The sequence below is a fragment of the Drosophila nasuta genome, chromosome 3 (genome assembly GCF_023558535.2).
Source record: "Drosophila nasuta strain 15112-1781.00 chromosome 3, ASM2355853v1, whole genome shotgun sequence".
NCBI lineage: Eukaryota > Metazoa > Arthropoda > Insecta > Diptera > Drosophilidae > Drosophila > Drosophila nasuta.
Genome location: NC_083457.1, coordinates 48,441,500 through 48,456,138, shown reverse-complemented (window position 1 = coordinate 48,456,138; position 14,639 = coordinate 48,441,500). Strand labels below are relative to the sequence as shown.

The following is a 14,639-nucleotide window of genomic DNA, read 5'->3' as shown; positions in this document are numbered from 1 at the left end:
TTATTCATTTTATTATTTTTAGTTTTAAATAATAATAATTTGTATTAAATTGTGACGTCATACTTCTCTCACAAGCTTTCAACTCGCTGAATCATGCTATCGAAAATTGCCCTCAACTGAAGTGAAACTTATCGTTACTTTTCGATAGTTTCGAATGTTTGCCACAAAACATGGGCAGTTTGTCCAGTTTGTCCATAATTCAACGGTATTCGTAATGTGAATTGTTTATGTGATTTTGGTTTAATATTTGGAAAACATTTACAACGTGCTTAACTATATAACTATAAAAAAAGAGAGTACAATCAACAGCGTCAATTCAAGTGGTATATTTGAGTATATTTTCTGTCATAAATCTGTACGTTTTGTAAATTCAACTTGTAGCTAGTGTTGCAAAACCTTCGCGCCATTTTTCTACATATTTTCACCCATTGATTGCATTTTGGAGTACAACAAAAAAATCTTGTGATTTCGCCGAGCTGCTGCCAAAATGTTGTTGAATTTGTGCATTAAAAAAAGTGAGGATCACTAATTACATACATATATTGTTGGTATTGTGTGTGCAATGCTTGTTGTTGTGTGTTGAGCCGCGTATGTATGTATGTGTGTGCGTGTGCAAGTTTCTCAAGAAATCGCTACTCAAGAAGGTACACAAAAAAGAAATTTATTGTTTATTTATTGTAATTTTGTAGCGTAGCTAGAGCTAGCTTTTGCCCAGTTTTGTTTGTTGCAAATCTTATGAGTTCTTCGCTTTGTATATTTAACTGCTAACCATAAACACACACAACACACTGACTTACACACACACACACAACACACACAAACACAAGAATCATCATCCAAAAAAAAAAAAAAAAAACAAAAAACTATGAACGAGAAGCGCCAGAAAAATGACTGATGTAAATTGTCTTACAAGTGAGCAAACAACAGTAGAAGCTGCAGCATTTACCACGCCCACAAAAAATGTGTCAGCTGCAACAGCAACAGCAACATCGCCTTTTGTATTGAGAGCTCCGCCCAGCGCCAAATCCAAATTGATATTGCAGAACATGGAGGAAGTGCTCAACTCGGTGAAGCAGAAGCATCGTGAGAAGCACAAAAGAAAGCGTGAAGAGAAGCGACGTGCGGCAATGTTGGCCGAAGCCGAAGCAGCAGCGGCAACAACAACAACAACGGTAAACGGCGGCCACGTGCAACCGCTGCGCGAGAAGACGGCGCGGGAAAATGGAAGTGGAACGGGAACAGGTATGGGAACTGGAGCAGCACATGGCAAACGCAAGAGCAGCACACCAAACGCGGTTGGGGATAAACAAACGTCCATCATGAAACACTTTGCCAAGACTGAACAGAAATCAACAAAAACTGCCGCCACAAACGTGTTTGAGCTGATGATGGGTGCGCGCCAACGCTCGTTGGGCGCCAATACGAACGGGCAGGCGTCGCCAACAGAGGAGGCAGTCGAAAGTGGAGCGTCTGAAACGCCGCAGTCGAAACGCAAACAAATGCTGCAGGAATGGAATGAACGCAAAGGCGGCGCCAAGCGACGCATGGCGGACGAGGCACGTGGCGATTACATTGAGCAGCAGATGGAGCAGCGCGCCAAGCGGTAAGCAAGCAGTTAACTAAACAAATTGCAACAATTAACTGAATCTTTTTGCAGCTTGAAGAAAATGTTGACGCAGCCGGAGCTGAGTAAACAACAAGCAACGGATCCTGCGCCTCACTCAGCGCCCACAAAACGTGGGCGTGGTCGTCCACGCACGCGTCGCCCCAGCGCCGATGTGGATAGCATTGTGACTGCCCCAGCTGCTGATGTGGAAGCGGTGGAGTTCCTCAATAAACTGTCCTCACCCACCAAGAAGCGTGACAGCTTATTGGGCTACTTTCCCAAGGTGATATCACCCAAAAATACCACTGCCGATCAGATTGTCAACGAGACACCGAAGCGTAGACCGCGGAACAGCAAAAGCTTGCTGGAAACACCGCAAGTGCAGCAGGAGGAGCTCAGCACGACGCCTTCGGGACGTCCGAGACGTTCGTGTGCCTCAAAAGCACGCTACGATTACGACTTGGAGCCAAGTCCCACCAAATTGAAACCATCGGTGACAACGACAATCGAAGCAGCAGCAGCAGAAGAAGAATCCATAGAAATCATTGATTTGGACAATAGTAATCCAGCAATTACGCCAAAGAAATTGGCGCCGCTTTTTGTGCGACAATTGCCCAAGCCAAGTCTAGATCCAACAGCGTTGCGTGCACGTCGGGAATTCCTGCACTCAGGAGTGCCGGACAAGATCCGGCAGGAGCAGAATCGTCAACGCAATTACGAACAGTACTATGAGGAAACTTACGAGCTCTTTCCACGCATTGCGCACGTGGGCAGCGAGCAGCGCGAGAAGCGAAAAGTGGCGAAGTCGAAGTTCAAACTGCGAGCTGAAGATGGGAAGGAGTTGACAGCCCGGAAACCAAGCGTTGGCACCATAACTAGCTGCAGTCGCTTGGATTTTGCGGCGGCACCAAGGCGCAACCTCAGCTGGACACCTTTGCCAGTGGTGGACAATAAGCGGGCGATGGTGAAGAACTGGAAGAACCTCTTTGATCGGTTTCCCACCTTCAAGTGTTACAATCAAATGCGCGAAAAGTACAAACACTTTAGCGCCTTTGATGCGGCCCAGGATACGCAACCAATGGGTGAATCCTTTGTCGTCACACGACGCACGCGGCGTTCCATGGAGCAGCAGTCGTCGTCGCAGAGTGAAGAGAATGTGAAGCCACCGGCGACGGCGCCCAATGGCGAGCTGCTCTTCACCGAGAAGTACAAACCGTTGCTGTTTGAGCAGGTGCTCGTCAATCTGACGCCCGTCCAAGAGTTGCGTGACTTTCTCGCCAATTGGAATGGCGCCGGCGGTGGTGGTGGTCAACGATCTTCTCAAACTGCCGACGACTCGCTGGACTTTGGCAACGACTCCAATTCGATGGGTGTCAACTGCAATACGATGGTGCTGCTGGGTCCATGCTCGAGTGGCAAAACGAACGCAGTCTTTGCGCTGGCCAACGACATGAACTTCAATGTGCTCGAGGTGAATGCGGGCATGCGACGCACTGGCAAGAAACTGATGCAGGAACTGCAGGAGGCCACGCAGTCGCATCAGATACGTAAGGATGCCAAAGCGGGCGCAGCGCCAACGCAACAGTTGCTCCAGAAGCTGCAGTTGAACGGACTGAAGGCAAAGCGTCAGCAGGGCATCGAGGATGAGGTGCGCAAATCGTTGATACTCATCGAGGATGCGGACATACTGTTCGAGAACACCGATGCCGGTTTTACGGATGCTATCTACACGCTTGCGGCGAGCTCGAAGCGACCCGTCATCATTGTGGCCACCGATGAGAATTGTGCGCATCTGCAGCGTCTCATGCAACAGAACACCATCAGGTTTCATTCACCCAATGCGTTGAATATCTCACGTTTTCTTGCCGTGCTCGCTTTGATGGAAGACTGTCCCATTGAGCTGGACGAACTGATATCGCTGTATCTGTACAATCAACAGAATCTACGCAAAACTCTCATGGAACTGCAGTTCTTCGTCCAAAGCGGCGGCGATACGTACACCACAAAGGTGCAACAGCAGCTGCAGCAACCGGGAAAATCGCCGAGTCGTTCGCCCAGCAAATCCGCACGCCTTGCCACGCTCGATGGCGTGCACATTCATCAAAGGCTTTACGAGTTCTACACGTGCACACAGAACGTACAGCATTATATACCATTTCCCGTCAATTTTCGCCTGTTACGTTTGAATCTAAACGAACTGATGCGTAGCTCTACGTTGCTTCAGGAGCTGGAAAGCGTCAATGCACCCGCATCGCGTGCTGGCGCCAAACGCAAGAGTCGTTCACCAAAGAAGACGTGGCTGAGCACGGCGACAACAACGAACACCACGTCGCTGTCGACGTTGGCCAACTTTTATGAGCACATCTCAACGGCAGCGTTGCTGGAGCAGGAGCACGGCGGAGGCGACGGTTTGCAGCCTCATCTGGGCGAAGAGTTGGCGCACACGCTGGTCGAGGGAGCGGTGACGTCGTGTCTGGCCGCTAAAGGTTATGCCTACAATCTGTTTGACAAGTCTGAGGAGCGGTAAGTTGTCATGACTAATCACACAGAACTAGCAAACTCATTCAAAACTGTTTTATTTCAGCATCTGTCTGGCGGATCAACTGGGCAGCTATTGCATGCGCAGCTCTTCGTCGCGCGCCTTGGATTATGAGCCGGCATTGCGAAGCATTTGTCGCAGCGAAAAGCAACGTGCGGGACTCGAACGTCGCTCGAGTCGTTTCTATCATTATCTACGCAATTGTACTGTGAACAACGTGAGCAATTTTGCCACCGAACTCTACGATGCGGCATGCGAGGTGTTGCTAGAGGAATCACCCACAACAACAACAGCTGACGATGCGGAACAGAAAACAGCTTAATTAGTCGAATATACACATACATATGTAGTGCAAAAAAAAACCACACAAAAAATTGTAAATGAAAAGCGAGCTTATTTTGGAAAAGCTTAACTGAAGTTTATACACAATTGCGATACGCAAAGTTGATCTTATATTCTATTCGTATTAGTTAAATGACTATGATGGATGAGTGTGTTAGTTAACTACTATATAATTAATTAATTACTAAAACGACCTGAACTATGTTAATAAACACAATCATTATTTCAGTTGTCAAATTAATGATGATGCTCTTGTTCTCTCCGCTCCGATGAGGAAGACTCCTTCATTGACTTAGTTGATGTTTGTTCTCTCAACAACAGCACAGAAAACCGGATGAGGATGACTCCTTCATTGGCTCCTTTGGCGGTAGTTTTTCATTTTCTGGCGATTTAGCTGCTGCTGGTGGCGCTGACTTTGCTGTTGGCTGTGAATTGATGGCCACTTCGCCGATTTTGTACTTTTTCAAATCGTTAACCGCATCCGAAGAGTGTCCGGCTCCATTGAACGCTTTGGTGGCATCCTTGCCAGCCACTTCGAGTATGAGTTCAGCACCTCCAGGATGATCCTTGAGAAAGCTTGTCACATCGTAGACGTTGCCCTTGTAGATGATCCACACGGGTTTGCCGCCTTTGCCATTATTTTCGGCAACCTCAGAAAGCTGATAGATCTGCGACATGGCAATTGCAAACAATACTAAACAAAAATTATGGCACTCGGAAACGAACTAGACTTGGTTGAATGGATGGTTGGCTATATGCTGCTGGCTATCGGAGAGCGCGATAAGATTCGCATTTATGATGTTTGATTTCTCAATTGAATTAATTGCTTTTATGTGTAATTGTGACAGAAACTATGCCCGATTGTGCGTTTTACTTTATGTACTTCCCTCAACCGTTGTCAAATTCGCACTAGTCATGGGAATTTACTTCGTCTAGTGCTTTTAACTGAAACTCTTTGCGTTGAAGAATGAGGCACTACGATTAGAAACGTTTATTCCAAACGTTTGCGCCAGTCAGCGAGCGAGTAATCGCGATAACATTGAACTCCGGCCAAACGTTCAGTGTGGTTTGGTTCTAAGTTATTTTTGCCGGCTCATTGGCGGATTGATAACATGTACGTGAGCGCGAAATCGTCGACCATCTAATTCTGCAAGCGTGCGTAATACTACATGAGTTTTAAACACGCCGTTTAACTGATTCTGATCGATCGCGCCAGAAGTCAAGAAGCTAACTAGTTGCATGCATCGACTAGTGATCATGGTTCAGCTTAAACTGCTTGAGAACTCCAAGAATATCAACTATTTATAGACATCAAAGAATATTTATCTCTGCCAAAATAAGTCAATTTTTTATCAGCATGTTAACTTAATGTAAGTTTGATAGAGTTATCTCAAGAGACAACAAAGTGAAAATTAATTTTTGATTATAAATAAATAGGCAAAATAAATTAAAATTATTATAAACAATAAGTTGATGTAAAAATGTTTTATTTAAAGTGTTTCTTACACCTACCTGCATTCAAAATAAACGTCTATTGCTGAAATTTGAAATGTGCGCCTTACACTGCTTACATGCACTGCTTGCTTGAGCTCTTTGCTCTGCTTCGACTGCTTAACGGCAGCTGTTCCACTACTGCTTGCGCTGTAATAAACAAATACAAACGATTTTGCCCCACTGTTAAGTGTGTTAGCCAAAGTTGAGAACGACAACAAAACGGATTATTTGTTTGATTTCAAATGTTATATTCATGAGACAACAACAATAATGAGTAATAATTTTAATATAGTTTATGTATTTCGCTTTTTATATACTATGTATGTGTTTATCGCTTCTGCTTCTTCTTCTTCAACTCTTTTTCGTTCGTTTGCTTTATGTCCTTGTTTTTGTTTTGTTGTTTTTTTATTAAAATTTCGCTAGTATTTAGTTCAACTCTTACGGATTTGCGGCTAACCGTTATTTGGTTGATCACATGATTCAAATTTTGAACTGATTCAATTTCGTTATCTGGTTTAACCTCAACTGTGTGAACCGGTTCATTTGTGTGTGTGTGTGTTTTTTGTTTTATTTGTTTGTTATTATTATTGTTTTAAAGAGAGTTGAATTCGCTTAATATCTACTTTATATAGATAGATTTGCCCTGAACCAAGTCTGTGTTTATGCATTTAATTTTTTTTATCCGGATATATAATTGTTATATGTACATTATAAATATCAGTCAATATCAAGAGTACATGCTACTAAAATGGCTCGTAGGACTTGCTTAGTTAGTATTATCATCATCATCATTATCGTTATCATAATTAACTAGTTTATGTTAATTACTCGCTTCGACTCTATCTCTTTCTCCCGCGTTCTCTCTCGCTTTTTCTTGCTCTACATAATGGATCGTAAGTACTGAAACCATTCAATTAATCATACGACATGTAGTACGAATTTCCCCTCCCGTTTGCTTATCGTTGGAAGTTGACATTAAAATCTAAGCTATACTATTTACTATATACTCTATAAAGATATACTATATGTATATATGTATGTTTTTTTGTTTGTAAGTATATATTGCAAATTGTATATAGATAGATAATGCCACTAGTTTTCGAGTGCTTTGATTGGAATTAGTTTTGGTTTGGTATTGCATCTAGATTCTTCGATTAAATGATTATTCATATTCCTGTACTTACGTAGACTACATACATACATACACACACACATTTATCTGATTCTGAATTCTGTTTCTGGTTGATTCCGATAATGATTATTGTTAAGTTTAGGTCTATACATACCCACGTATTGTTCGTCTAGGACCAAAGGCAAAAATATATATATATCTATATACAATGTGTCTGTTCTATTATGGGCATTATTCCATCTGGAATATCGCTCAGTACATAATACAAATACCCTAGCAGGGAATGTTATGTCATATATTTGAATAAGGGATGTCTAAAATGATATAGATTAAAGGCAACTTTTTATCCCATTCCTTAACTATCTTTGAAGGCATTATAGATTCGTAATAACTCAAAACTTTCTCACTAAAGTATAGAACTTTACTTTAAATTCGGACCAAATGATTTTTATATAGAATTGATTTATTTAAAAATAAAATGTTCTTCCATCTCTACACCTTTGCTAGGGTATTTCCGCTTCGGCTTGCCGAAGTTATCTATTCTTTTTCTTTCTTTTGGAATACAATAAGTATTTTTTTTTTTATGTATATTGTTTTTGTGAGATATAAGTTTTGTTATAACGACGCCAAATATCTTTTGTTTTTGTTTTTAGCTAGAAATCTATATAATAATTTTTATAATAAATAAATAAAATTGTTATTTTGTGTTCGTTCTTTTTTTGCTTTTCAAACGTCTTTTATATTTCTGCAATCGATTGCAATTTTGAGATTTGTGCTTAGAATTTACATTGCTGTGTACAATCATATCAATATATATATGTACATACATACATACATCCATATGCTTCATATATAGTATATATATTATTTCATTAATTATATTTATTTATATATCATTATGATTAACTTATGTATGTGTATATACATAGCATAGCGTTAATTTTATTATCAATTTATTTGCGCTATTTCGGCTAAACTAAATAATAAAATTTACACCTGCACGTTTGCTGCACGACCAACCACACATGCCACGCCTCCCCCGTCCACAATCTGAGAGGGGGGACAGGAGGAGGAGGTATTTTGTAAAATGCTTGAACACATAATACGGCTAATTTTTTGGGGGAATCAATTCAAATTCAAATTCAAATTACAATTACAATTACAAATCAAATTCTAATTCAAAATTTCGCTACATTCATTGTCACTCTTCACAAGTTTTGTTAATAATATTTACAGTTTTTCTTTTCACTTGATAATAATTCCATTTTCGTTTTGTTGTTGTTGTTGTGTAAAATACAAGTATATTCATTTATAATAATAATAATATAGTAATATAATAATTAAATTTAATTGAACTAAAGAAAAAATTTCTGTGTTCCAGCCAGTATTTAAATGAAAACAAGTTTCGTTTTAAGGTTTTTCTTTTTTGTGTGTTTGTTTTGCTTGATTGATTGATTATTTGATTGATTGATTGATTGGCTTGGTGGGGGGGAATAGAGTAAAATATGTAAACTCATTCTCTCTATGTGTCGGAAATGGATCTCCTCCATGTTGTGAGTTTTTAGTAGCGGCTTTTTTACAGCAGTCTGCAGAATTGTGTGTATGTGTGTGTGTGTCTCCTCCCACATCTGATGCTGGATCATCTTGGTCTCATCCTCGTTTTACATATTAAATTCTGACTAATAAACAGTCTTTTCGTGCCAGCGCGAAGTTTAGCTAACGCTCATTCATCATGCTAGAGTTGGAATTATTGCGTCTCATCTTGCTCCGATTCCAGCAACACTGCAGCTGATGTTGAAGTCCCTGTTGCTCCTCCTGCTGCTGCTGTTGCGGATGTGGTGCTGCCATAGCTGCAGGCGGTGCTCTTAAGTGTGGCTGCATTGGAGATGGGCAGCGCGGTCAGTGGAGCGGCTGCCAGCGATGAGGCTGATGACGAGGCCGAGACACAAGCGGGCATCCCCGCTGATGAGGCCAACGATGACGCCGACGACGACATTGAGGCAGATGAGGCAAGTGATGAGCCGCCGCCTGTGACGGTTGCAACTTGCTGCGTTCCAGCAGCAGAGCTTGTCGCCAGCGACGTGGGCGATTTGGGTGAACTGATGCGTGAGAAGAACTTGGTTATGGCATTCGGTTTGGATTTCGTTGACGATGCTGACGATGACGAGCCAGCAGCTGCTGCTGCCATCGCTGCAGCTGCTGTTGTGGCCGCCTGACCGTGCGTTATGGCCAGCGCATAGGTGGAGGAGGTGGCAACACCAGCGGCGAGTGTGGCGCATGTATTTGGCGCTGTGCTCAGGCGGTAATTGGAGTTGGCGGCACAAAGCTGCTCGGCAGGCACATCGCGTACGGTTTTATTGGGCGGCGGCTTCGTGTAGGAGCGTGTGATTTCCGATTGCTAAAAAGTGATCAAGTATTAGCACAGTTTAGAGAGGAGGATTCAGTAGTAAAGACTCACCTGATAGCTGCTGCGTATTTGCAGATGACGATCCTGTCCGTACTCGCTGTCCGGCAGTGGTACATGATGTGGGCAACGCGGCGTCTGCTGTTGCTGCAGCTGATATTGGTAATGTTGATGGTGATCATTGCTGTGGCTGCTCAGCGAGCCGCACGATGACATCGACATCGACGTGGATGTGCAGGAGGAGTTGCTCAGATCGCCCGGTGGTTTATTGCTGTAGCTGTTGTAGTTGTAGCTCCCGCTGCCCGTGTTGCCGTACTTTAACGTTGTTGCCTCGATGCCACCCCGGGCCGACACATTGCTGCCGCTGTATGTGTTGTTAATACTATGTTGCGTGTTCGTGTTGTTGATGTTGTTGTTGTAATTGCTGCCAAGCGGCAGACTCGAATGATACGCAGGCGGTGGCGGCGGAGTTGTCATGCGTTGTTGTTGTTGTTGCTGCTGCTGTTGGTATAGATAATGTTGCTGCTGCTGCTGCTGTTGTTGTTGTTGCTGATGGTGGGAATGTTGTTGCTTATTGTTGTGATGTTGCTGCTGCTGCTGTTGTTGCTGATTGTTACTGCTGCTGCTGTTGCTACGAATCACAGTCTCGCTACGTACGGCCAGAAGCTCGCGTGCTTGGATTGCATCCACGCGCATTCTACATCTAAATTGATCCCTGCAATGGAGTTATAAAGATTAGAATTTGTTGCTTGGTTGGTTGGAATTGCAGCTGCTGAACTTACCTGTCGTCGGGTGGTGTGCTCAATGATGTGCGGGTCGGAACGCCAAGCCGCTCCATTCCCGCGCAGCCGGCCGTCTGTACCGATAGCATCTGCAAATGGAAAGAGAGAAGTTGACATTAATAAACAGTTTAACAAAGCATAGCATACAGTTTCAACAACTATAAAATGTAGGAGTAAACACTTAAATTAAATCATAAATTAATTGATTTGTAACATATTTACCTACAGTAAATTCAAAGTAAATAAACTTCTTAATTAAATCAAAACAAAACGTGTACAATAAATTCAACTTGTGTATACAAAAAGCTAAGCAATTATTTCAAAACGTATACAATACATTTAGCAAAAAGCTTAGTAATTATTTCATTGTTTCCTTAACTAAACTAAAGTGCGTTTCCCATCTACAACGGCAGCTGATCCTGGCAAGCTTCCACCTCAGGCACGCTTTGGAAGCGCGGCAGCATTAGCCACATTTTCTTCACACGCCTTTCCACAATTCTCGACCATCTCATCACGATCTCAGACAACTCAATCTCCAGCTGCATTTCATGCAGATTCAGCTGAGATAATTTCGTTGCCTGCCGCACTGGCTTGAATGTCAGCTGCCCCACATATTCGTGCATGCAACGCATCACAAAGGGTTGATCCACAAAGAGCACAGTTTGGAGCCACAGCGATTTAAGGCGATCGCCGAGCCAGGGATTGCAGCTGATCTTTAGCGGCTGATGGGCACGACTGAAGGCCACGTCAAAGTATAGAAGAAAGCATTCCAAATATCCCTCGCGCTGCACCTGCAACCGTATGTTGCGCTCAATCCTCAGCTGCTCCATGCTGGCAGTGTTCAAATCCAAGCTGAGCACTTTGTGCGCCTTGGTGAGCAGACGATCGCCTTTGATGCGTGCGTAACGTGGCTCGGCGAGCGAATAGCGACGCAGGGCCTTCATGTTGAAGCCGTAGACATCGAGCCACCAGTTGCAGGTTTCGTTCTTCAGCCGCTGTTCGTCTGCGCCCAGCAAATACAGCGAGCCCAGATCCGGCAAGATGAATCCGTTGGGTTTGAGCCAACGATCGCGTGCCTGGAGCAGCTGCACTAGCTCCGACTCGAAGAGCAGACAGTGTCCCATCCAGTTGCAAATGATGCCATCCACAGGTTGCTCTAGGTCTATCTCTGCCACTCTGCCATGCAACACCTTGATCACATGCTCGTAGTGATTCTCTTTGACCACCAGTCGGGCATAGTCCGTGGCATTGGAGCGATCTATGGCATAAACCTGAGCGGCACCAGCTTGTGCAGCCATCAGCGCCAAAGTGCCTGAGCCGCAGCTCACGACGAGTATGCAGCGACCCACAAAGAGATGCTTGTTGTCCTCGATCATCGCCTGGAAGAAGTGCATGTGCTGCTGATCCTTTTGCCGGGTGCGTATGTTCTCCACATGGGCGGCATGATCGTGGCGAAAGTCGGCAGACGTCATGCTGTCCACCGACTGTAGGTCGGGCGGCACAAAACGCGTTGGCGTCGGTAGACGTGGACACGATCGACCGTGTCTGCGTCGACCACCACGGTTGGATGGTTTCTCTGCTAATTGAACAGGTTGAGGAACTGACTCCTTTGGTATCAAACCATTGCAGATTTTTTGCTTGTTGAACAAACCATTGTAGAGTTTAGCCTGCGGACCCACTGGGTCACTGGACCCTTTAGCCTTAGCCTTGCTGCTCATCATGCCATTGGAAACTTTAATCCCAGCCTTGTTGCTCATCATGCCATTGGAGACTTGTTCCTTGTTACTTGTCAGACCATTGTTATCTTGCTTCTGGGTGCTTGTCTGTCCATTGAGAACTTTAACCTCAGCCTTGTTGCTCATTATGTCATTGGAGACTTTTTGCTTGTTGAACAAACCATTGTTGAGTTTAGCCTGCGGGCTCACTGGGTCACTGGAGACTTTAGCCTTAGCCTTGCTGCTCATAATGCCATTGGAGACTTGTTCCTTGTTGCTCGTAAGACCATTGGAGACTTCTTCTTGGGTGCTTGCCAGGCCATTGGAGACTTTAGCCTCTGCCTTGCTGCTCACCACGCCATTGCAAACTTTTTGCTTTGCGCTCATCGGATCAATGAAAATGTTTGGCTTTACGCCACTTGGAGCTAGCTCCATGGATCCTGTTCTTAAGCCATTGCATTTTGCCAGATTCACCTTGTTTGGCTCGCCAACAACTGAAGACCATGCTGCTTGATTCAGGGCTCCATCCACTTTCGTTGGTTTTTGTGCTACTAATCTGTCGCATTCTGCGTGGAATTCGCTGAGACTGAATTTTTGCTGTGTCTTGCGTCGCTGTTGTTGTTGTTTGTTGCCGACATGTGCTGTGGCTTTGTTAATGTTGTCGGGCATTTTTAAAATATTTGCGTAAGCGTAAATAAAATATTATAAACAAACAAATACGCATGCAAATTGAGGTGGGGGTTTTTAAAATGTTTTTGCACATCGATTCTTTTTGTAGCAAATATCGATGTTCTTTGCTGCCAAACAATATGAATAAAAACTATTGCTTTAGATTCATTCTTTAATAGCAGCTTTCTTTTAAAGTAACATTTGTAAGAAATGCATTTAATGCCAAAGAGTTATTATAATATAAAGACATTTATTCCGATAATTGTCATTTGGTTACACTTCACTGATGGCTTACGTTACACATACATACATACATATGTTTTGTGCAAAGCACGTCTCAACTAGCAAGTACATGCATTCCGTGTCACGTAAGCGTAATAATAGAGGTGGAGAAACGATACTAGCGATGCATCGATAAAACTCTAATTTTGACAAAGATCGATTTTATGGCAAAGTTTTGGTAACTTCAATTGCGCAGTTGAAATCGAAATCGTGCTCGTGTTTGTAACCGCCAAAAACTTTTTTTTTGTGTGTATTTTTATTCAAAACAAAAACAGCTGCGTTGAAATATTAACTGTATAGCTGAGCTGCACATAAATTTGCAAAATTTGTGCAAGCTTCACAAATATCGCAGACTGCACGTCGAACGTGTTCGCGTATCGTTTCATAGCTGCTGCTGTTGATGACACGATTCTGCATGTCCCACATTATTTCTTTGCGGCAGCGTCAGCGCAGCGCAGCAGAGAGCAGCCCCACAACCCGCGTACACCTGGCGATTGATGTGTTCAAGTGAGCGTGACAAATGACAAATCTAGCAAATAATTCGTTTTTCCCAGAGACTTTGTTTCGTTCTTTACACCCCCCATTTAAATTATACATACATATGTATGATGAAATGTATGCCGTGCACATATGCATGTGTTAGTGCCAGTGTGTACACACTTACACACACACACAGACGTGCTAACAGCAGGCTTACATTATGTTAAGATTTTTGCCTACTTAATTGACATTCGCCTTTTCCACGCCGCGCCCCCACTTCATCGTTAATTTTGCACGCACTCAAAATCAAACGGTAAATGGAAAATTTTCTTTTTTGTTCGTAATGCTGCTTAAATTGTGTTTTACATAAAAATATGTATGTAGCAACAATAATATTTATGTCTGTGCGCGTGCGAGTGTGTTGAAGCTAATTATTTTATTCGCCTCTGCGTCTGCTCTGTGCGTGCAACACATAACGGTAATAATAAAATCTCCTGCCTGTCTGTCTGTGTGTCAGAACGAGAGAGGGCTACGAGACGCGGAGGCTCACATTTAATAATCAAATTGAATTATTCATTGGCTAACGGCAGCAAATAAAATTCGATTAAAACACAACGTTGCCACTGTGTGGACGTCGCTGCCGCTGCCTGCAGCCCGCAGTCAGCGTCGGCGTCTACGAAAGTCGTCTGTGGCAAAAACGCCTTGGGTTATTAGCGGCAATTGTGTTTTCTTATTGCGTTGGCTGCCAGTTACGATTGTATGTGTATGTGTGTGTATGTGTGTTTGCGAGACACCCACGCATCCACTTACGACTTCCCTCTTGCTCTTTCCCGCTCTCTTCTAAATGCCAAGTCACGCATGCATATGTATGCGTATGCTAAGAGACGAACGAGAGAGAGAGAGAGAGCAAAGAGGATGAAGGTGCTGAGCGCGGCAAAAACAACACAAAATCATATTAAAGCATATTCTATGTAGATGTGCACGTGTGCGATTGTGTGAGTGTACCAAAGTTCCTTCAGTGCGATTGTCCCCACGAACTAGCTACTTTGCTATTCCGTTAGTGGTGCGTGATTACTAAAGAAGGTAAGTGGTTAGAACTATCTATATATTTGTAGACAAATGCACCAGTGATTTCACTACTTCCTCACCATGTATGCTGTACTGTTGTGGTTTTTTGCATGGCGAGCATGTTGT

At 43.4% G+C, this 14,639-nt stretch overlaps 4 protein-coding genes across 9 annotated transcripts in view; 1 reads left to right on the top strand and 3 right to left on the bottom strand.

The window, feature by feature from the left end:
• Positions 1-376: 376 nt before the first annotated feature.
• On the top strand, positions 377-4,728 carry LOC132791725 (enhanced level of genomic instability 1). Of its 3 annotated transcripts, none has more exons than XM_060800765.1 (4): positions 377-515; positions 914-1,603; positions 1,658-4,129; positions 4,191-4,728. In XM_060800765.1, the coding sequence occupies exons 2-4, from the start codon at positions 1,047-1,049 to the stop codon at positions 4,465-4,467; spliced, it is 3,306 nt and encodes a 1,101-aa protein (XP_060656748.1). In that variant the 5' UTR covers positions 377-515; positions 914-1,046; the 3' UTR covers positions 4,468-4,728. The 3 variants fall into 3 exon arrangements, with proteins under 3 accessions (XP_060656748.1, XP_060656745.1, XP_060656747.1); XM_060800762.1 differs by having other exon boundaries at positions 377-644; XM_060800764.1 differs by having other exon boundaries at positions 377-1,603.
• A 58-nt stretch (positions 4,729-4,786) lies between these two features.
• On the bottom strand, positions 4,787-5,661 carry LOC132791728 (cytochrome b5). The gene has a single exon (XM_060800771.1). It carries the CDS (start codon positions 5,162-5,164, stop codon positions 4,799-4,801), a length of 366 nt encoding a protein of 121 aa, XP_060656754.1. The 5' UTR covers positions 5,165-5,661; the 3' UTR covers positions 4,787-4,798.
• Positions 5,662-7,824: 2,163 nt separating this feature from the next.
• LOC132791726 (box A-binding factor) overlaps positions 7,825-14,639 on the bottom strand; it is a 97,768-nt gene continuing 90,953 nt past the window's right edge. The window contains exons 1-4 of one of the 3 annotated variants that reach the window (XM_060800767.1): positions 12,489-12,745; positions 10,300-10,388; positions 9,572-10,232; positions 7,825-9,511 (exon numbers count right to left, since the gene is read on the bottom strand). In XM_060800767.1, the coding sequence (XP_060656750.1) occupies positions 8,861-9,511; positions 9,572-10,232; positions 10,300-10,388; positions 12,489-12,683 (1,596 nt within the window). In that variant the 5' untranslated portion in view covers positions 12,684-12,745 and the 3' untranslated portion in view covers positions 7,825-8,860. Of the gene's footprint in view, positions 9,512-9,571; positions 10,233-10,299; positions 10,389-10,521; positions 10,541-12,488; positions 12,746-14,639 lie in introns of those variants that run through there. The other 2 variants (XM_060800768.1, XM_060800766.1) reach the window with 2 other exon arrangements.
• On the bottom strand, positions 10,539-12,482 carry LOC132791727 (protein arginine N-methyltransferase 1). 2 transcript variants are annotated; one of them, XM_060800770.1, is made up of 2 exons: positions 12,351-12,482; positions 10,539-12,212 (listed from the first exon to the last, which is right to left on the bottom strand). In XM_060800770.1, exons 1-2 carry the CDS (start codon positions 12,447-12,449, stop codon positions 10,701-10,703), a joined length of 1,611 nt encoding a protein of 536 aa, XP_060656753.1. In that variant the 5' UTR covers positions 12,450-12,482; the 3' UTR covers positions 10,539-10,700. The 2 variants fall into 2 exon arrangements, with proteins under 2 accessions (XP_060656753.1, XP_060656752.1); XM_060800769.1 differs by having other exon boundaries at positions 10,539-12,482.